We start from the raw sequence: 23,771 nt of genomic DNA, 5'->3' as shown, positions 1-23,771 counted from the left end.
CAAAATAGACATAGGCATAAAATTGGCATAATTATAGACTATATGACTCTCTTTAACATTACCGTGGTGGGATGCCAAACATTGTTAAAGTCAGCTGGCCTGGCAAATAATTGCCATTTAGCACTTAGCAGCAATAACCATAGAGCATGATTGTGGAGTTCTCACGGCTGCCACTTGAAAACTGCAATGCAAAACAAAAAAATTCTGTGTTTGGCAAAGACGATCATTATTTGAATATCCACAATATTGCAGACAATGTAACCCTGGTAACCGCATCGCTCTTGACTTCTACTACTGGAAGCCTTGGTTGTGTATTCCTCTTGGCAGGAAGAACAAAGTGAGGGTACTGTAAATATAGGCAGTGTTTGTCTTTCTTGAGCTAGCCCATGCTACGGAGAATGATGTGGTTCTGATAATTAATCTTATAATCTCAGTGTCAGCAGATTCTGACTCATCTTCAAGGGCAGACTGAGGGAGTCGATTCAGCTGAAACCTCTGATGTGAGTCAGTCAACATCCCCCTCTCAATTTTCACTCTCAGCAAAGTTGTCTTCACATGGTCAAATTTCGTAACCCGTTGCCTTGTTTTTGACAGAGGTTTCGGAGAACTGGGGTAACCCTTGACCGGGAAGCGCTGCACGATATCATTCGATTTCTCCTTTTAACGCTAAGGTATTTGAACTTCTTACTTTTGCCCCATACAGCAGCTTGTGACTTGTACTAGTTTACACCTTTTAATAATTTTCCTTGTTCAAAGCATCTACCTCAGATTTCTTAATCAACGAGTGTGTCATTCAATCACACGCTGATTTCAAATACACTCTGAATTAGGAGGCACCATACGAAGTTGAGCGACTTGCTTAACCTGAACATGAAATGGGTTCCAATTAGGGATGCTCGATATTGGCTTTTTTACCGATACCGATATACCGATTTCCGATACGGATATCAACCGATATCAACCGATATATGCAGGCCCCATAAAATAAAATCAGAATTTGTTCTTACTTGCTTGCCTGGGTAAATAAAGGTTATAGAAATGTAAATAAAAATAAAAATTGGAAAACCGATACCGATATTTTCCGATATCACATTTTAATGCCAATATCGGCCGATAATATCGGACATCCCTAGTTCCAATGCCTCCGTTTATGGCATGATACAAATATTTTCACACAAGTTAAACACAAATACATGACTACTGTATGTTGCAGGGTATTAAAAAGTGTTAAATTCCTAATTCTCAATTTAAGGCCTTAAAAATGTAAAAAGTCTTACATTTAATTTTCACAATACAAATGTATTTGTATTCAAGTCATTTTTGCGTGGCTACCGGGAGCTTGGTGTGTCTGGCGAGAGCTTGTATGGAACGTACAAGAATATGAATTGGCGCGCAAGTGCAGCCGCCAGTTCAGTGTTGATATGTGTTTTGTTTTTTATAGTATGGTAGTGAAATCGGTATTAAATTGAGCTCTTAAGTGGTATTAAAAAGGTCTTAAAAAGTCTTAAATTGAACTTGTTGAAAGCTGCAGACACCCCTCGTACTGAACATTCGTGTTATGCGTCAGGTCGGCTGGAAAGAACAACCTCTCTGCGGACGCGCTGGTGTCGAAGCTGGAGGAGGTCAGCAGCAAGTGGCCCCGAGCCAGCCTGCAGGCGCTGCACACGCTGTGGGCCGAGCAGGGCGCTCTGGTCCACGCGCAGCAGCAGGTCCAGGCCACACTCAGCATCGGCCATGTATGTTATCTTTTCCTTTTTATCTCTTGGCTTGTGAGAGGTGTTTAATTCAGTATATGGTTTCGGGTGTGAACACATACCCAAGCGCCGGCGTCACTGGCTGGAAATAGCAACACTTGGCGTGGATATTCTGCATTCGCTCACACACAAACGGTCACTTTAAACAAAATGGAAAGGACACTTTAAAGGAACGAGGAAAATAAAGGTCACTTTAAGGCAAGAACTGATGTGGTGCTTGTATAGTATAGTTTAGAAATAGCAAGTATAGCATAAGGATATAGAGTAAAAACTGTATATTGTATAGTAGTGTACATAGGACCCAGTGCCTTAATTCATAGCTAACATTGTATTGCATTATCTCAGGACTTTAGCATGTCTATTTTATCATGCCTATTTTATGTCTATTTTATTATTTAGTATTATTTATTGCACAATCAAAGCGGGCATGGCCACCCGCATTTCACTGTATGCCCTAGTATGTATGTGACAAATAAAACAAATAAACAAAAAAATTCATTATGTCAGAATATGGGATATCAACCCTAGCAGGATATTTCCGAAAACTGAGAACAGAGGATAAGCTGCCATCCCCCAACTGTTTTAGGTTTTTATAGAATATCACTGTAACTGAGGGGTACAATTCCCTGACTGTATTGAGAGTATGGTATCATTAAACCACTACTTAGTTATGTACTTTAATTACTGGCCATACAGTACACGGTATATATGGTGAACACCCACACAATAATACGGCTTAACAAAGAAAGTCATATTTAGAAGTATTTATTAGCAGAGCAGCAATAGTAGGTTACAATATTGAGAATTATGAATTGCGCTTATATGGCGAAGAACACTTAAGTAGGTCAAGAGCGTAAGTCCATGAGCATATTAAGATGGGTATAATTAATACCACCTGTAGCATAAGAATTATATAAGGCACACTCGTAGTCAGCTGGAGATACTAAGGGGGTTCCCTCCGGTTGTAAGCCAGCAGGGGAGAGGAATTGTCGGGAGCAAAAGTCTGGATCAACAAGGAATAAAGAGACTCCAGATACAGGAGACGGTGCAATAATCCTTTGGTCCGTAGACAAAGCAACAGCTATACTCCGGTATGCATGGCAGCATGGATGAAAGCTAGCCAGCCTCTGTGGGTCCTAGAGGCGGGCTCGACGGTGCTCCTCACAGGGTAGATCCCACACAGCAGTGGGGTAGACGGTTCTCTGCTCCAGCAACCACAGTACCAAAGCAATATAATCCAGCCGGAAAAGGCTCTGCATTTGTCGGTGTAGGTTCTCCGGTGTACATATCCACACGGTTCTCGTCTAGGACTCCTCGGAGGGCGGCACGAGGTTAGGCCGCCCAGCCTGGATAAGTGCACTAGCTCGGTACGACGAACCGGTGGTAATGCTGGTCACTGTAGAACGGTAGCCGCACGATACACTATACATAATAGACTATTACTTTACAATAGAATAAGTCGAACTCGACGATACAGCGTTAAACTCTGACACTTTAGCTATCAATTCGCACGCGGTTCTCAAGGCTCTATTTAGGGGCAAAGGGGGCCCACTTCACGGCACGTTGTATCGTGGTGAAGGCTTCAACGTTTTGGTCTAAGTCACTTTTAGGCTAAGTGCTTCTGTATCCACCTGCGACGTATTTATACGTAGGGTGAATAATCTAGTGCCAACCTCAGTTCTGTCTCGTATTACTGCGCAAACCTGGGCATGTTGAGACATGTCTTAGCGGTAGCTTTGAACTCAACATTGGGGGTATGGTCGTTGGCGCCTAGGGGTCGCTGTCCAATAGGAGAACGAATATTATGGTCTGGCCTGTACCTAGGTAAAGGGATATTCCGTGTATATGTACAAAGAATATACAAGGGATATCAGACAATATACAAATATTATACAATATATCTCAAGTAATAAATATATATATTCGGTTTAATCTGACCCTTTGTAACAGCCGCCTCCTAATTAGTCCGCACCTAATTAGATAAGCAGAGACAGATTAACCGTCTTGTCCACTACTCAATGTCCGTTGTGAGGAGTAGGGCAATTCACAAAGTCAGTGGGTCATGGTCGTCATCAAGGGAATCAGGTAGCCTTGGCAACTCTATCAGCCTCGCCACGGGTCGGGTGTATGTCCGTCCCTGGACGAGCACTTCTGCCGCTCTGACCTTTCCGTCGGCACCAGTGATCACTTTGCTTACGCGGCCGGCCGGCCACATAGCTCGGGGTAGTGACTGGTCTATAATCATGACGACTGTGCCCTCCGTCAAATTGTCTCTTTCTTTTACCCATTTCTGGCGGGTCTGTAGAGACGGTAGATAGTGGAGGAGGAAACTGTTCCAAAACTTGTCAGCCAATACTTGACTGTACCTCCACATTCTTCGGCCGTTCGCTTCCTCAGGTCTGTACACTGTCTGTGGGAGCGCGGGGTCCAGCCGCCCCATCAAGAGAGTGTTGGGGGTGACTGGGTCGACATCTGCTACATCACTTGAGACGTAACCGAGGGGCTTTGAGTTCAATACTCCCTCGATCTCCGTGAGGACTGTCGTGAGGACTTCTTCCGCCACGGTCTGGGCCCCAAGCACGGCGTACAGGGCTGTCTTTATTGAACGTACTTCTCGTTCCCAAGTTCCCCCGAAGTGAGGGGCGTTCGGGGGGTTAAACTGGAAATCAATCTGAGAGGGAGCGAGGTGGGTCTTAAGTTCTGGGCCCATAGCTTGGAAGCTCTCTCTCAGCTCTCTTTCTCCGCCTTTGAAGTTTGTCCCGTGATCAGACAATAATATAGACGGTTTTCCTTTCCTCGCTGTGAATCTCCGGAAGGCCATAAGGAATGAGTCCGTACTCATGATTGGAAGGAGTTCTATGTGTATCGCTCGGGTGGTCATGCATTTGAATACAATACCCCACCGCTTCTCCGTCCCTCTTCCTTTCTTCACATACAGCGGGCCGAAGCAGTCCATACCGGTGGAGTGAAAGGGCTTGTCGCCGAGTCGGAGGCGACAGGGGGGTAGGTCAGCCATCCTGGGTATACTGGGCTGTGCTCGCCACTTGCGACAGTCTAGACATGTCCGCTGGAAGCGTCGTACTGCTTCTCTTCCTTGCAGTATCCAATAGCGACGTCTGATCTCAGCGAAGACTCTCTGCCCCAGCGTGGTGCACGTCCTCGTCGTATTTCTTTATGATGAGCTCTGTGACCTTGTGTCGGCTGTTGAGAACTATCGGGAACTTGACGTCATCCGTTAAGTCCGGGGCCCTTCTCAGACGACCACCCACTCTGATGAGATCATGGGCGTCGCGCTCAGGGGCCAAGTGGAGCAGTCTGCTATCTGACGGGACTGGCTTTGATCCCTGCAGACAGTCTAGCTCGTCGGGGAACGAGTCTCTTTGGGCTCGCTGTAGTAGAAGGAGTTCTGCTTCTTCGTAATTAGCTGCATTAATGTCTGTAGTGGAGGGAACCTCAGGGTGGTGCCACAGGAATGTCTTTAACTGCGCACTCTCAAGGGTAGGGCAGTCGTCTATGTTGGGATCTGTGGGGACTGGTGTGTGCGTCAACCCACAGAACATAGATTTCTTCATCTCTGCCTCCTCTTGACTAGCCTCCCGTGGGGTGGGGTTAGGCCACTCTTCTTCCGGGAGCTTGAGGAACTCGGGACCGTCACTATAGAGATTGTGACGTGTGAGGTCATCCAGGGACATTCCCCGTGTGATGACGTCTGCTGGGTTCTGTTTTGTGTCCACGTACCTCCAGCATGCTGATTCTGTTAAATCTTGGATCTCTGTGATTCTGACTCCCACGAAGACCTTGTATCTACACGAATCGGACTGGATCCATGTGAGTACGGTCATGGAGTCTGACCACAGGATTGTTCTTTGCACCGGAATGGTGAGTTCACGTTGGATTAACGTGGCGAGTTGCGCTCCTACTAGGGCTGCGCAGAGCTCTAGACGCGGGATCGATTGTTGCTTGCGGGGGGCTATTCTTGAACGAGCCAGGATGAAGGCGGTATGTATTTCTCCTCCCTCCTCTCGGGCCCGCAAGTAGGCCACCGAACCATAGGCTACTTCGGAGGCGTCGCTGAAGACGTGCAGGTCCATCTGGCACGTCTCCAGCCGCACTGTGGGTGGGAAGTAGCTGCGGCGTATGTTGACACCTGGGAGCGAGCTGAGTTCTGTTTCCCACTCTCTCCATGTGGAAGCAAGGTGGTCGGGTATGGGGTCGTCCCAGCCCTGGTCCTTGTCCCACAGCTCTCGTACAATCATCTTTGTCCTGGTGGTGTAAGGTAGAATACATCCCAACGGGTCATATTGTCTGGCGAGTGTTCTGTATACACTCCGTCTGGTGGTCGGTAGTGAAATCGACCTTCCCTGCTCCTTGGTCAGGGGTGTGTGTCTATAATGGAGCGAGTCTGTTTTGAAGCGCCAGACTAGTCCTAATGTCATTTCTTGGGCTTCACCTGGGATGGTCGCCATCCAGGTCTCGCTGCTTGCTGCCTTGTCCTCTGGGGAGAGGCTGCGCAGTACTTGAGGGTTGCTGCTGGCCCACTGCCGGAGATCAAAGCCGCCTTTGATCAGGGAGGCGCGGAGCTTGAGTAGGAGGGCCTCGGCCTCTTCTGGCGTCGAGACGCTTTGCAGACAGTTGTCCACGTAGAAACTCTTCTCTACACTTTGTCGGACCTCCTCGTCAGCTGCTGGGTCCTCTGCGACATGTTTTTGCAGTGCGAACGTAGCACAGCATGGGCTGCATGTGGTTCCGAAAGGGAGGACTTCCCATTGATAGATTGATGGTTGCTCATCCCCGATCCTCTCTCTCCATAAGAACCGCAGCAGGGGCTTGTCCTCTTCCACTAGTCGCACCTGCAGGAACATCCCTTTGATGTCGCCGCTGATGGCCACCTTGTTCTGGCGGAAACGTAGCAACACGCCTAGTAGAGAGGGGCCGAGTGTTGGGCCGGGCAAGAGCTCTTTATTCAGATTTTGTAATCCGATCTGGTAGCTGCAGTTAAACACAATACGATCCTTGCCGTTGTGGTGGACCTTGTGGTGGGGCACGTACCATGATTCGGTCGTCTGATCGGCCTCTTGAATGTCAATTCTCTTTATGTGTCCCGCTGTGATTAGCTTGTCAATCTCAGCGCGGTACAGGTACACAGTGGCTTGAGCGTGGTCTCTGGCTAGGCGCCGCTCGGTGTTCAGTAGATATCGCTCCGTCGCTTCTTTTGAGGCGTGGAAGGTGGGCATACCCTCTCGCCTCAAGAGTGGAGTTGCGTATCTCATCACTCTATTGACTTTGACTCTCTTTGTCCCCTGCTCGAGGAGGGCTATGGCATAAATGTCTTCCTTGGAACGAATGTGTTTCTTTTCGTTCTTAAAGGGCATTGTCTCTAGTGTCCATAGCCTCTCGACGTGCTGTAAGAGGGTGGTGTCTTCTTCTGTCACTCTGGAGTGGAGGCAGCGAGTGGCTGCTGGTCGGTTGGGAGACCTGGAGAGGGGGCCTTGTAGTGTCCATCCTAGGCGGGTCTCGACTGCTGCTGGACAGCCTCTGGGCCCAATGTGGACCCGGTCCGTCAGGACGATGAGGTGTGCGTGGTCGGATCCTATGAGCAGGGTCGGGGTGGCGCCGTCTATGAGCGGTATAGGTAGTTGACGCAGGTGCACGTATTTTTCCATCAGCTTGGAGATGGGGTAGGTGTACCGCGACAGGCCTATGTCTTGGCTGGTGAAAGCGTTAGTGATCCTATACCGCCTCTCTGGCTGCCCGCTTGCTGCGATAGTGAAGGAGACGTTCTCACCCTTTATTGTCTTCAGGTCTCTTCTTATAGTACGAATCGGCATCGTTTCTTCGCTCCCCCGCAGACCCAGCTGGGCTGCAGCGGATGCGAGGAGGAGAGTCTTTTCTGACCCGTCGTCAAGGACGGCGTAAGTGTCCATGACCTTGTCCTCGTAGCTTAATGTCACTCGGACCACCTTCAAGAGCACTCGGGAGCTCCCGCTGCTGGCGGGGTCAATATACATGATGCTTACTCTGGTGCTGCTTGGGGGTGCGGGTTTCTTCCTGTTGCTGTCATGCAAGACGTCCAAGTGGGCGCCGTCACACCGGCTGCACCTCTTCTTCAAGCGGCACTCGGCTGCCATATGGCTGCGCGCACAGCGGTAACAGCGGCGGTTGGACTTTATCCATTGACTCACCTCGTCGGCGGTCATCTTCTTGAAAGTGTCACATTGTGACAGCCAATGTTCTTTCTCGCAGTACTGGCATACAATCTTCCACTTCTCTTTCGTCGAGGGGGTGCTGTGGTTCTTGTTCCGCGGTACTGATTCGGCTTGGTGCATGACGGTCACCAGCCTGCGGTTATCGTTGGATCTCCGAGGTCCATCTCTGGGGCTTGGTCCACTCCGCACGAACGTATCCAGTCGTAGGCTGCTGACTTCTCTCGCGAGGAAGTCGGCCAGGTCTAGGAGGGATGGCTCGGGACCGTTGGGATCACGGTGGTCTCTTTGCCGCCTGAAGCGCTCTTGTCGGGCGGGAGGAAGCTTCTCTAATATCCTTTCTACATTAGAGTTAGCGTACAGTTCGTGTCTACCCTTTTCCTTTTGTGCCCCCAGCATCCCTACCAGGGATTGTACCTTGATAGAGGGGTCATCCAATGAGCGATTGTCTGTGGCTGGGGGGAGACGGTCAATATTCCTTATCTCTTGTATCACGTAGTCCCATATCCGTCCATAACGTTGGTCGAGGGCTACTAGAGCCGCGGTGTATGGGGTACTTGAGTTGGAATATGCCAGCGCTATATTATGCGCTCTGGGCACCTTCAGGTGCTTGAGGAGGATAGCATATTTGTACGTCTCATCGGGGACGTCGGACATCATAGTCTCTAAGCACATCCGTAGTTCCGTGTACTGTGCTCTGTCCTCGTGTGTAAAATCCGGGAACGTCGGTGTGCCAAGGTACGATGCCATGGATGGCTGGCACATCGGTGAGCGTTGGGGGAGAGGCCTCCTGGGTGAGTCTCCCCGTACGTGTCGTCGTGGGCTGGTACTTGGTGGGTACCAAAGCCCGGGTACCCAGGTGCTGTTCCTCGGGGCTGGCGGTGCGTCAAACTCACCCTTGAGTTGAGTCGGGGGTCTGTAACGTAGGGCCTCGGGGGTAAAGTCTGGGCTGTACTGGACCTCCTGGTCCTGTGGAGTACGATGCTGCTGGTGGGCTTGACTTTCCTCCTCTTCCTCTTCCTCTGCTAGGTCTTCTAGATCTTGCAGTCGTCTATTCAGTCTCTCGGCGGCATAGGCCGGTTCTTCCCGGTTGCTGGGTCTTGCATGGACCGGTCAGGGAGGGGGTTCGGAGACGTGGATAGGCTCTTTCTGTTGGCCGGGCTCCGGGTCGCTTGGTCGGGTAGGGGAAGGTGCCCTAGACCCTTGTCTTGACGATGCCCTGGAGCTCCGTGCGGAGAGAGGGGGCGTCGCCCTGGCAATCAATTGCTCCATTATCTGCGCTTGTAGTCGGTCGCGCTCGGCTTCGCGCTTGATGTGAGCAAGGTCGCGCTCTGCTTCGCGCTGGGCTTGGGCTGCGTCGCGCTGTGCATTGGCGGCGTCGCGCTGTGCATCGGCGGCGGCGCGCTGGGCATCGGCGCGGTCTCTTTCAATATTCTCTTCCGTCTGGAGGCGTCTGGTCTCCAGGCGTATGCGGTCGTCTTCACTCCTTTGCTGCGCCTGGAAGCGCTCTCGCTGGGTCGCAGAGTGTTCGCGTTCACTAAGGGCTTGCGCTTGGAGTTGCGCGTGAAGGCGCTCTCTTTGGTCTGCAGATTGTTCGCGCTCACTCAGTTGTTGAGCCTGCAGGCGTTCTCTTTCCATGGTAGAGTGTTCGCGCTCACTTAGCTGTTGCGCCCGGAGGCGCTCTTGTTCCATGGAAGAATGTTCGCGCTCGCTAAGCGTCTGTGCTTGGAGTCGATCGCGTTCGGTGGAGGCTGCCAGGGTGGCGATGAATGCCTGCGCCAGCATCTTGTCCGCCTCGCTGGGGGAAGACACTGATGGAGGTGATCGGCTTCTGACCGTGCTCGTTGGAGATCCGTTCTCCTGGCGCGCTCCGGGGAGGTCTATCTCCTGGGCGCGCTTCTCTTCTGGTAGTGGGTCGGGTTCCGTCCCTGGAGCGCTTTCTTTATCCTGGAGCTCTCCGGGGACCGTCCCATTGACGTTGTCGGGGGGTATAGTCATGTCATGTCCCTCCTGGTCCCCCCCGTGAGCTTGGTCAGTTACGTTAGAACCCACTAGGGTCTCTACTGGCAAGGTCGCCTGGTCGGTAGGGTTTGACATGCTTTTACTATCCGCTTTTCCCGCATTTAACGTCTGTATAAAGCTAGGTATTAGACTGGCAGCGTAGTCCTCTAGGTAAGGAGGTGGCTGACGTCTGCGCTGCTGCCGTTCTAGCTTAGGAGAGCCGTTTGTGGAGTGTTCACCGCTGGCCATGGTTAATATCAATATTATATTTAGATATTACACTGATATTCATCCGGCTCGAAGGACCAATTGTAACTGAGGGGTACAATTCCCTGACTGTATTGAGAGTATGGTATCATTAAACCACTACTTAGTTATGTACTTTAATTACTGGCCATACAGTACACGGTATATATGGTGAACACCCACACAATAATACGGCTTAACAAAGAAAGTCATATTTAGAAGTATTTATTAGCAGAGCAGCAATAGTAGGTTACAATATTGAGAATTATGAATTGCGCTTATATGGCGAAGAACACTTAAGTAGGTCAAGAGCGTAAGTCCATGAGCATATTAAGATGGGTATAATTAATACCACCTGTAGCATAAGAATTATATAAGGCACACTCGTAGTCAGCTGGAGATACTAAGGGGGTTCCCTCCGGTTGTAAGCCAGCAGGGGAGAGGAATTGTCTGGAGCAAAAGTCTGGATCAACGAGGAATAAAGAGACTCCAGATACAGGAGACGGTGCAATAATCCTTTGGTCCGTAGACAAAGCAACAGCTATACTCCGGTATGCATGGCAGCATGGATGAAAGCTAGCCAGCCTCTGTGGGTCCTAGAGGCGGGCTCGACGGTGCTCCTCACAGGGTAGATCCCACACAGCAGTGGGGTAGACGGTTCTCTGCTCCAGCAACCACAGTACCAAAGCAATATAATCCAGCCGGAAAAGGCTCTGCATTCGTCGGTGTAGGTTCTCCGGTGTACATATCCACACGGTTCTCGTCTAGGACTCCTCGGAAGGCGGCACGAGGTTAGGCCGCCCAGCCTGGATAAGTGCACTAGCTCGGTACGACGAACCGGTGGTAATGCTGGTCACTGTAGAACGGTAGCCGCACGATACACTATACATAATAGACTATTACTTTACAATAGAATAAGTCGAACTCGACGATACAGCGTTAAACTCTGACACTTTAGCTATCAATTCGCACACGGTTCTCAAGGCTCTATTTAGGGGAAAAGGGGGCCCACTTCACGGCACGTTGTATCGTGGTGAAGGCTTCAACATTTTGGTCTAAGTCACTTTTAGGCTAAGTGCTTCTGTATCCACCTGCGACGTATTTATACGTAGGGTGAATAATCTAGTGCCAACCTCAGTTCTGTCTCGTATTACTGCGCAAACCTGGGCATGTTGAGACATGTCTTAGCGGTAGCTTTGAACTCGACATTGGGGGTATGGTCGTTGGCGCCTAGGGGTCGCTGTCCAATAGGAGAACGAATATTATGGTCTGGCCTGTACCTAGGTAAAGGGATATTCCGTGTATATGTACAAAGAATATACAAGGGATATCAGACGATATACAAATATTATACAATATATCTCAAGTAATAAATATATATATTCGGTTTAATCTGACCCTTTGTAACAATCACCGTTCATAATGTCATTTTGATATAGCGAATCCTGAAATTGAGACTTGTGGAAATGTATTTATTTGTTTGGCAGGATAAACCCCTTGAGATGTAGCCTCTCGTCTTTCAGGGGGGGCACTGCACCGTGAGACACTATACAAAGACAACTGACAACAATAAGCAACAACAACAACAACAACAACAATGAGACCCATTCACTCGCACACGGAGCGGCGCGGAGGTGACCATGCAAGGCGCCAGCCCTCTCATCTGGAGCAGTTTAGACGATCCATGTGTTGGCTCAAGGACTCTTGGGCTGCGTCCCAATTCTCCCCTTCGCGCTATGGCTTGGCCCTACGGCTGCGTTTTGCGCGTTCCCGCGAAGTGTAGGGCTGTCCCATTTCTCTTTGGATCAAGGGGTAGTGACGTTCCAGCCCTCCAAATATGGCTTCAAGGGAAGTGTGCCGAGATGCAGGCTCGGAGAGAAGGGAGAGATGGTATTTCCCAGAATGCACTGCAAACTTTTCACAAATCTTAAGAAAAGGAAAATGATGGAGCGGTACCAGTAATTTAGACAAATGGAAGTATTGATTTTGAACGTAACGAATCATTAAAAAAATATACAGTCAACTGGAATATGTTAGTTTCTTACACATATGTTGGATTATGTAATTGGTTTGTCATGACAAACCAATTAAAAATCGCGAATTTGTAGTTATCCTATAACCTTAGGTTATGTCTATAACCAAGTTCTATGAGTTATGGTGACGCTCAGCATCATACTTGCACTGTACTTCACTTCGTGCACGTGCACTGAATAAAAAATTCCACCATGTACCTTTACATCCCAACATTTGTCTGGCCACACCCCTATCCGCTTACCTTCATAAGCAGGTGTGTGGTCACCTACTCGCCTCCTTCCCAAACGTTCACCACAAGGCGAGATCAAGGGCTGCAGCGGCGTCTGATGCTGAGCGTCACCATAACTCATAGAACTTGGTTATAGACATAACCTAACGTTCTATTTCATTATGGATCTCGCTCAGCATCATACTTGCACAAGGGAGGCTGAGCGAGAGCCATAGCCCGACAAATGTACCCCGCTGAGGCCCCCCACAACCATCAGATCGGGGAGGACCGAGCCCCCCGACCCTACCTAATGGAGGATACCCTCCCTATTGGAGGCTTACGGGAGGGAGACGGATCCGACCGTGCGAAGAGGCACTCGAGCAACTCAACGCACAGGGTGAGCAGACCGTGGCTTGACCCCACGACTACACACACGCACAACCCGCATGCCACCCGGGAACGAACGGAAGGAACAACCTCATTACTGCCCCCAGAATCACGGGGTCAAGAGCAAACCCAACCCTGTGGCAAGGCCGTAGCAGCGGAGCGCGAAGGAAGACCCAGACCCACTGAAGGGACTGGGGCCCCTGGAAAAAGGGGGCCCGGAGAGGTCAATGACGCCAGGCATCAAGACCCCACCAGGTGGTCACTTAGTGACACGCCCCCCACATCGCCAGCGTATTCGGATAAGGCCCCTCCAAGAGCGGACCCTTTCCCCCCAATAGCACACCGCCTGGCACACTGACCCTGCAGAACAGGCAGTCAGCATGGCCGTAAGCACACAAAAGGTCAACCAACGGAAGCAGGCAGCGCACCGGGGAAAACCAGGCAACAGGCTGTAACCTGAGCCTGGACCACTGCGGATGAGACAAGCGCCAAAGGAGTCAGCTGAAAACAGCCGCCCCGGCGGAAGGGGCGTATGCTGGCGTTGTTGATCACCATGACAAAGCCTCCATTAAAAAAAAACCCACCCAGAGGGGTTGAGGCAGAGAAGGCTGACATGATTGGCAGATGTCATGAACGTGCAGGGGCACACTCAACCGGGTAACCCGGGAGTTGACTCTGCTCCAACACACCAGGGAACCAACCACCCTGTCGTTACCAGATGCGGTGGTTGTTCCTATAACCCCTCAAGAAAAAACTCCAAAACACACCTGCGGGTATACACTGGCTACACCGCAGTACAAGTGTTTCAGTTTTCAAAAAAGGGTTATCCCAGGCCTCCGGTATCAACAAAACTTTACTTCGGACCGGGCCCGGCGGCACGGGAAGCACAGGATTACCAGAGGAGGTCCAAGACCACCCCAACAGCCCTCTCTTCGCCACGCGTGAGAGAGGAGCGAAAATAATGGAGAACCAGCCCTAAGCACACCGCACTTGGTATTCCCAGGCGGTCTCCCAACCAAGTACTAACCAGGACCGAACCTGCTCTAGCTACCGAGATCGGACGAGATCGGGCGTGGACAGGTTGGTATGGCCGTAAGCCATTACGATAGTGCAGAGTACAACATGTACCCAACATAGGGTCTCCATAACGCCTAACCCTGTGACACCCGGACCGACCCGGCATTTTCCCCCCCGAAAAAAGCACAAGTCCCTCAGGGTACCAGAACAGCAGATCTGCATCCCCGGCGGACAACGGGTTAACTGACCTGGACCAGCGTGACCAGACCAGTCCTGTGTCCTAACCACGCCGGCATGCCCACTCCAGGAGAGGGGGTAGGTATGCGTGTCGATCTAAAACATGAAAAGAGGGCGCCACCCAGACGGTCCCATTTGGACCGTGCTCAGTGGCCCACCCCAAGGGCGTGAGACCCCTCTACCTATGTTCTGATCTATTCCGTTAACATCCCCCAGATATGAACTTGAATTCATAGAGACAACCTAGTAAACTGGCGCTCGGAAGAGACAAAACTCCATCCCAGTTGCCCTATAAAAACGCTGTTTTTACAAGCAACCAAGGCGCACCCCAGAGAGACTTCCCACGCAAGCTGTATAGATTGAAAAGAATATATTGCAACATTGAGCCATATAAAATTTGGGTTAGGGCTCTCCGAGGAGGAGGCACTGGACCAATACACACTCAATAATCGAATTGAATCGAATACACACACAATAGAGCAGGACTCCTTTTTGAAGTTCTACTCACCTTGACAATCTGAGGAGGAGGCTCTGAACTCTGAGGAGGCTCCCTCACAGGGAAGGAGAGTCCTAACTCACAGAAGGCCAGAGTAGGAGCTTCGTGAGGAGGAGCCCTGACCACTCCCTGAAACAGATCCATCATATGGACCTGAACAACTCACGGAAGTCTTACCAACAGAGACGCGCACAGTGACGTACTCTATGGCGGGGGAATTTCTGCGGTGCACACGCCCAATCTTCCAGGGCGTGGGACCAGGAAACTCCACCCCCCCCTCTTACCCTGTAACGTGCCGAACAGCAACGTGACAGGAACCTTGAAGGACAGGAGGTTTTAGCCCCTGCCCATCAAAAGGGGAGGAAAGGATTACCAGTTCACCCCTTTACGACCCCACACCCATGATACGATGTAATGACAAAAAAGAGCATGACACAGTCAAAGTCAGCTACATGAAGTGTCTAACAGCTTCACACAGCTCATGTGCTAACCTGCTATCTGATTTTTACTAAGGAAAAAAACACAGAATAGAGAGGGCCCCCTTAACACTTTGGGTGCCGGGAAACGCTTAAACACGTCATTCCCGGCCATGCTCAAGTTGCCGAAGACGCTTTACAGCGTCTTTGATATCAATATTTCAAAAATCTGGGATCGGATTCATATGTCCCCTCCGCTGGCCTGAGATCCACCAGGAGGACCCACTGAGCTCTCTGGCGGTTCAGGAGCGCCATCTGGTGGCCGATCGGCGCAATCGCTTAACAGGAAGTGCCGTAGAGGTTGTGCTGGACGGCCGTATTACTTCCGGGCACTCGGTACATGTCCCGGGACTCTGGCTCGTCACACTACATAGCGATCGATTGCCAATAACTCGATAAACAACATGATTTGGACGTATATACCATTATACAAGCTGGAGACGGACCGGGTAAATCTACATCCCATAATGATAAAATTTCTACTCTATGATGATCGCCCAACGGCGTGCGGAGACTGGGGTGAGTTTTAGCGTGTAAAGTTACCGTCTTCGATACTAACTGCTATTATCAACATTTGAGCCACATTAGATGATTGGTATAACGCTGCCCACGGAATTATAAACGCCCCCTAGCCCATCCGGTCAACATCAGATGACGTGTAGTAACTTCTAGAAGTACGTCTAGTTGGAATTTTTTATATCGCGCTGATTGCCATAAAACTGTATTGCATCATCAATATAATGTATTTGGGGCTATAGATCACGTTCTGGAGAAAGCTGCAGAAAGAGATGAAAACATACTTATACATTAGACCAGGGGTCAGCAACCTTTTTGACATGGAGTGCCTGTTTGAAATATAGTTGTAACTAGTGTGCCTCAACAATATTCCATGCATTGTAATTTTTTTTTCTCATAATCAGGTCTTTTTAATGATAATTTTTACATTATTACATCATTATTGTTATTGTTATTATTAACAATATTATTATGATGGTTGTATCAACCCTAAATCTGAGTTGGGGGGGGGGGAATGCAATGCAGACAAACAGCTGCATACAGTGCGACCATTTCACTCACATTTGCCCATTCATTTTTGGACACATCACACACCATCGGTGTGTGTACTGTACGTGTGCTGTCATAGCTCCACCTACAGGCCTAATGGAGAACACCAGGAGAACACCAGGATGTGAATGGAGGGTGAATGTGAGGTATATCGTGTAAATAAGTTTTGATTGATCGCAAGACTACACTGTAAAAAAAAATGATTAGTTACCAGAACTTAAAAATATTGAGTTCAGTTACTGTGCATTAAGGTTTTCAGTTTTCAATCCATAATAAGTTAACAGAAAAATAAGTACACAACCACATTATTTCAACCTAATAAAACTATGTTTATTGTCATTGTTTTAAGAACACAAGTTGACTTGGTAATACTCACATTTTGAGTAAAAAAATGGCTTTTAACATGTGCAATGTTCAATGAAATAGAAAAATAAATAATACAATTTGTTGATTAATCCCACTGGTCACAATGGTGACCGTAATAATGTTTTTGTTATAAGGCTCTGCAAATGTTACTGAATGATGTAGCAATGTATTTCCAGCTAAATTGAAATAATAAACAAATAAAGGGTCTCAATTAAATATGTGGAAGTAAAAAGAACCTGTGGGAGGATTTCAACAAGATAAATGCGACAACAGTGCAAAATAGTTCACTATAATATTTCAAAGCAAAAAAAAAAAAAAAAATTAAATAATATTTTTTTATTTTTTTTTATTTTAATTTTTTTTAGTGCTGCCCCCTGTGCCTATGCAAATGCCCCCGCACGCGTGCCTAGGGTTGCCTACCCCTGCATTAGACCATACTTTACTATGAATATGTGAATGAAAAAGTTTAACGTTGCTACACAATGAACAATACATATAGGACTTTGAATGGGCCCTAATAATGGCAATGTAGCAATAGAATTTAAAAAGTTATAGCCCTGCAAAGAAGGGGACTTTCTCTATAGACAAATAGAGCCGGCAACCTACGGTTGATAATGAATTTAACCCATGGCAGCCAAAGTGTTAAGAGCCCCGGTACCAGACTTACACATGTGCTTCTGTGGCCAACCTAACCCAGTTATAGATCACAAGACACACACAACCCTTTATCACCACAAAAAATGGCAAGTACACTCTTGCTACAGAGGAACGCCGTTTTTCATAACGAGAGAATACATAATTCTCGATTAGTATCGGCCACAGGCCTTGCTAAGCACACACGAAAAGTGACCAAACAATCTTTTCTTTAGGAAAATATAGTTTCTCAAGCGGTTTAGCACAACCCCAGCAACTAAGCTAAGAGCTACATCGTATCCCCACAACACAGTGACACAATATATTGTAAACAACATGTCTGAGAGGAGGGTGGGGAAGCCCCAGGGAACCGGGGGGAACACCCCTCCTACCTTACCCTTGATACGGCCCAGTTGAACAGGTAAACCTGTTAATATGTGAACACACTGTCCATTGTCATTACAGGCTGAGAAAAGAATTCACTCTTCACTCATATGTCACTAAGCATAGCTTTATAGGTTAATTAACCCCCTTAGTTGTGAGTACACGGTACATGAACACACATGATGTTTCTCAACACAACTAACCAGATCATTTTTACACATGTAACAACAACCCGATTTGTATGGAGAAGCTATACCAGTGACAAGACAATTCACACACAACACGCGTCGTATCCTCAATGTATTGCAGCAACACCCGTTTTGGAAAACATCGTTATTACAAAACATTTAGAAGGGAAGGAAGAAGACGTGTTTAAGGTCTGGTTGGAACCTTCCTACCGTGAGCGCAGGCCAAGCGAACTGCAGTCTGGCTAACGGGGCACCGACGGTAAACACAGCATTCCTGTGTTGACGACAAGTGCAGCGTCGCTGCGCCACCCGGCCACTACGGTTCCCCATGTTGACGCAGTCCTCGCCGGCCGGGCTCCCGGTAGGTTCGACTAACATCCTCTGTCAAAGATGACGTCGTAGTCAGAGTGTTTAAGGCATGTTATAGTCACAGAACGTTCAACAGTGTAGCATTAAGCTAACAGCCGATCGGCTGATAGCAACAAGCTAACGTATACCAGCCTGGTAAACACAGCGAGCTAACGCCACAGCTAACAGCTGACTGGCTAAAAACAGTAGTCCACAACTAGCACGCAAGCTTAAGCAGCTATCACCTGAACTGTATACAATGACATAACAAGCCACACTTCAGACAGGCCGCCGTCTGAAACCCTCCTCATCCTTTAAGAGAGAAGAGAAAAAGAGATGTCAACACAGTTTACAACGGTGATTTTACCAGCCTACACGGTGACAGAGAAGCATCCGCTCTAGAATCCTGGGATCACCAGAACCTAGCGCGGGCCACTAGATTAGCCATCATGGGCGTCAGGCCAAGATCCTCCGATCGCCGTTTTAAGCCGAGCAGAGGACCCTAGCCTGAGGTCGGCGTTTTGTAAATTGTTAGCTAACCCCCATAGCATCAACAACAACCAGAGCTCGCAAGCCAACAGTACATACCCAACCTGGAAACCACCGTTTCTCACAACAGTCGGTGCGTCCTACAGTCCAGCTGTGTTGCTGGAGGGTCTTTACCCCATCCAGCCGCAGCAAGGAGGATTGTAGTTGGGAAGCATGTCAGCGGCGTGAGCTCCTAATACGAAAAAACCGGTGGAGGTTTATAATGATCATCATCTTCCAGACACTCCAGTAACGAAGACAATATCGCCGTATTTTCTCGAAAATAGTGAGAGAGAAAATAAAGATATGATGTCAACGTATCTCTTGTTTTCCAACTTTCTTCTACTAACAACCTCGTCAAGTGGGGATCTACCGAAGGCACTTCCTTGTGGTGAAAGTGAAGAAGGAGGCGAGTAGGTGACCACACACTTGCTTATGAAGGTAAGCGGATGGGGGTGTGGCCAGACGAATGTTGGGATGTAAAGGTACATGGTGGAATTTTTTATTCAGTGCATGTGCACGAAGTGAAGTACAGTGCAAGTATGATGCTGAGCGAGATCCATAACGAAATAGAACCCTAGTTATATGATTGCTGGCGAAGCGTCTATGGGATTGATTGATTGGCAATTTTATTAACAGATTGCAGAATGGGTACAATACAGTATGGCTCAATACACACAATTGGGATGCAGACCAGAGAAAGACTTTTGTCTTGTTTACATCAGGGTCTCCCATTTTCAATTCATCATAACATTTATGACATACAGATAAACAGTACTGTTACATCCAGATATTTATGACATACAAGATATACAAATTTACAGTACTGTTTAAGAGACAGAGTTTCTAAAAGAGAGTATATACATTTGAGGGGGAGGAAAACAGATCGCTTCTTGGCCTTTTTCAACGCATGGTTGACAAAATGCCAGAACAATAGTGTGGGTACTGTATTGGGGGGTAAATTAATTTATTAAAATGTATTTTCTACAATTGTTAATATTTGCAGTGGATTTGTATTCTCTTTACATATACATGTGAATTACTAGAATTTATATCAAGAGAACCTAGAAGTAAAAAGTTAATATGTACTACCACTACCAGTACCGTGTAATACACTGCAGTACTCTGTATTAACCTGCAATACCATGTTGTACCCTGTACTACCATAGTCATATTCTGTTGTATCATGTAGTATGCTATACTGCCATGTAGTACCATGCATACCATACTACTGTATATGCTTTATTATAGTCTCACCCATTCATTTTCTATTTGACTGACATACTGTATGAATATAAAGAACCTGACTAAGCTTTGATTAAACTTGTGCTACAAAATAACAACACAAAATGTCAAGAGTTTGATACCAAAAACCTTTTTATACACAAGCATAAACACTGAAGACATTCGTTATAATGTAGATGGTATGCAGATCATGGTCCTTCTGATGTAAGCTGCCTGTAAGTAATTAAACAGTCAGCGTGTGGGTGTGTTGCGTCATTATGCTGTCGGCAACTAAGTGCTTAGTGCTGTCCCATTTCGTAGTGCAATTCACGCCTTGTGGCTCCGCTCTGAAGGGTGACTCCCATCAAGGGCACTCCAAGACGAGGGGTAGGGCCAAGCCGTAGGGCCAAGGGGAGAATTGGGACGCAGCCTTGGACTCGCTTCCGGGAGGAGTCATGGTCAAACTGGAAACCTTCAGATTACCAGACGACCACTCAATCTCCTCAGCCCACTGGCACCGTAGTACTGACTAGGGATGCTCGATATTGGCTTTTTTACCGATACCGATATTCCGATATTGTCAAACTCTTAATTTCCGATACCGATATCAACCGATACCGATATATGCAGGGTTTCCCACCCCAAAAAACGGAATAATTTCAGGTAACTAATCATTTCACTGGATATATATATAACAAATATTGTTATTGTTTTTTTCTTTTTTTAAACCGATACCGATATTTTCCGATATCACATTTTACTGCCGATATCAGCCGATAATATCGGTCGGCCGATAATATCGGACATCCCTAGTACTGACACATACTGTACAGTGGATTCGTCTACGGTTGCCTTCGTTTAATCTTCCCACACTTCATTTCATTGTAGTTAGATTAGATTAGATTCAAATTTCATTATACAGCACAACTACAATACAGCGAGTGCAAATGTAGAAGCAAAGTAATAGTAATATATTATGTACAGGTGCTTAAACTGGGTATACAATATATAAATGAGTACTACTGACTGTAGTGCTAATCAGATGTACTATGTACAGAGTTGTAATATTAATATGTACAGTGATACAGGTATACAAAGGTCGTAGTCATACTACCATATTGGTGTTATGAATGTAGAGTTTGTCAAATCCCCTTAGTGTCTGGGAGTGAAAAAGACTGAGATGAACTGTGTCGGTCGGGCCTGATCCGTGTTCTGTTTTACCCGTCTAGTTAGTGGACATGCAGTGGAAGCTGGCCATGGCGGTGAGCTCCGACACGTGTCGGTCTCTCAACTCTCCCTACGTGTCTCTGCTGTTGAAGATCGCCGATCCCTCCGGACACGTCCAACAGAGGTCTTTCGAGATGACCGTTCCACAGTTCCAGGTCTGTGTGTGTGAAACAGTGTGTGTCATGTCAATCCAGCTGACAGGGACATTAAGCAACACAGTTCTCTCTCTTTCTAAAGCACTCACATGATACATAGCCTTCACTCATACCCCCCACCCCCCCTTTCTCTGTCTCTATCACACGCACAACCACATAGCCTTTACTCATATCGCACGCACACACACACACACACACACACACACACACACACACACACACACACACACACACACACACACACACACACACACACACACACACACACACACACTTACACACACTTACATCCATGTAGCCTTCTGTGCACATAGCCTTCTCATAGTCTGCATATCATATCAATAACTCTGTACTCCTGTATGAATACGTGGTTAGCTCGCCATTCTGCAGAGATCTAGGCTACAGGGCCCCGTTGCTGTAATCTAGGTCTCTCCGTGTTGCAACATGTCATTCCGTCAGTGAACTCTATCCTTAATCAAAAATTCGGTTGTCGGCCCCCCCATGCATAATTATTCCACATCACCATCCACATGACAGGTTTATAAAACATTGGCATTTTTTTTAACTGGCATTACTAGTCGTCAGTGTGATTTACGACATTCATAGAGTTTAATACTTTCGCTGAATATCACGGTAAGATGCCAATTCAACCTGTAAACTTGATTGTAAGATCTTTTTTTTTTTTCCACTTGCAGAATTTCCACAGGCAGTTCAAGGAGATCGCAGCTGTTCTGGAAACTGTCTGATGGTTTTATGTACAGATTGTGACGTTCCTGTGTTCTAGCTGAGGAAGAACCCTACATGACAAGGTTCACAGGGAAAAATCATTAGTATAACTTATGTTTGGCTAAAGATGCACAGTGTTAACTGCAAGTAAACACGCTTGAAGGAAATCCTAAATATCGGCAATTGCTACTAATCCATGTGTAGAGGAGCCACGTGTTACAATATCTTATAGCCTTATAGCCCTATTCACACGGAACTAGTGTTGCCTGGGGACCTCTAGCGATTTGTAATAATTGCGGAGGATGTCTGTCATCTTAATCCCATGTGAATCTGCCATGTCTGTAATTTGTAATGTAGAAATTCTGGCACAAATTGCCTAACACATTTTGGCAAACACAGAGGATCTGATCATATCAGCCCTGTGCAAATCGGCACCTCTGCAATTTGGGGTTGTAATGGTAGTAGTAGAATCAATACAGGGAGCTTTTAAATGCACTTACAGTACAAACAAACCAAATCATTCTGCTTCACCTCAGCTTACATTATTTACAAAAAATATTATTTCCATCCAAAGTAGGTGCACATACTGTATACTGTAACTGTCATCCAGTTAATTGATTGTTCCCCTGCTGGGTTGTCATAGATTTGCTTTTTCATTGATAAAATATTTAAGTACTCTGCATGATTCCATCCTTGACATCAGGCTGTGCATTTGCTGTTGTCGTGAATTAGTTTGAAGCAGTCATTTTCGACCTCGTACACCAAAACGTAGTCAAAACTATGGACATGTCAAGTTCAATCTTGGGACACTTCGGTTAAAAACATCCTGTGCGAATGTGCATCTGGAAATCCCAGAGGTCGGGGGGGTAATTTTCCATTACCACGGGTCCCCACGTAATAGTCCAGTGCAAATAGGGACTTAGATTGTTCTGCTTTGCACTAGTTTGGTTGTGTACAGTATTATCTTGTTTGAAATGTTTTCCAAATCTGCTCATGTTGGCCAAGTGATTATGTTTGCCAGGTAACTTTCCATGTAGTCATATCGTATGGATGTGATTCTTTGCAGACTTCTACTGTCTGTAATTAATAAACTTAGGAACGTGGTTGTTAGAACTGTACATTACTGTACTGTATGTCATTGTTTACCTGCATTTGAATTACTTTTCTTTTTGATCTGCCATTCTCACCAGAACATTCCTGAAGAATATTGTAATAAATATTTAACAAGTAATGTGTTTTACACTTATTGTATTACATAAAATCCGTGGCTTGGGGACTGAATATAAATAAAACCAACAAATGGAAAAACCACAATATATTGAATGATTACGTCTTGCACTTTGGTACAGTGGCATTTAAATAGTTTTTTCTCTCTCCAGTTTAGTAATGTGACCCAGTGATGTACTGGTTATGGGCAGTCTGGGCACCAGCAGGTTTTGCTGGCAAGTTGTGGGGCTCCTGGTGGACAGTTTATGGCTTTGATGATGACGATGCATCTAGAGCACGGATCATCTATTTTTAGAAGGGGGTGCTTGCATTCATGGCATGTCGTTGCTAGGCAAGCGAAGGGAGGTCCCCTGATGCAGAACGTAGATAATGATTTTTGATTTTAAATCTATTCAAGGGTGCCACCAAACTTTTTAGATTTCACACACACTGAAACCGAAACAGCATTAAAAAGTTTGTGTTTTACTCTAATAAATAACGCTTGGAGATATTTGGGTGCCACAGGGCTAAGCTGTTTTTTCCTCTCAAAACACTTCAGACCAATGTTTATTGCAATGCTTTCTCAGTATTCCACTAATCTATATAATTATTTTGCTGACTCATCTCAAACTATGAAGTTATTCCACCAAAGCATTTAAAGT

General features: G+C 47.1%; 1 protein-coding gene across 1 annotated transcript in view; it reads left to right on the top strand.

Annotated features, from left to right (window-relative positions):
- commd6 (COMM domain containing 6) overlaps nt 1-23,475 on the top strand; it is a 40,663-nt gene extending 17,188 nt beyond the window's left edge. The window contains exons 3-7 of the mRNA XM_084310874.1: nt 435-500; nt 595-671; nt 1,568-1,736; nt 21,025-21,177; nt 21,873-23,475. Of these exons, the coding sequence (XP_084167000.1) occupies nt 435-500; nt 595-671; nt 1,568-1,736; nt 21,025-21,177; nt 21,873-21,923 (516 nt within the window). The 3' untranslated portion in view covers nt 21,924-23,475. The remainder of the gene's footprint in view (nt 1-434; nt 501-594; nt 672-1,567; nt 1,737-21,024; nt 21,178-21,872) is intronic.
- Nucleotides 23,476-23,771: the final 296 nt, after the last annotated feature.

The sequence above is a fragment of the Notolepis coatsorum genome (assembly GCF_963971535.1).
Source record: "Notolepis coatsorum genome assembly, chromosome: 3".
Lineage (NCBI taxonomy): Eukaryota > Metazoa > Chordata > Actinopteri > Aulopiformes > Paralepididae > Notolepis > Notolepis coatsorum.
This window is presented reverse-complemented; position numbering and strand designations above follow the sequence as displayed.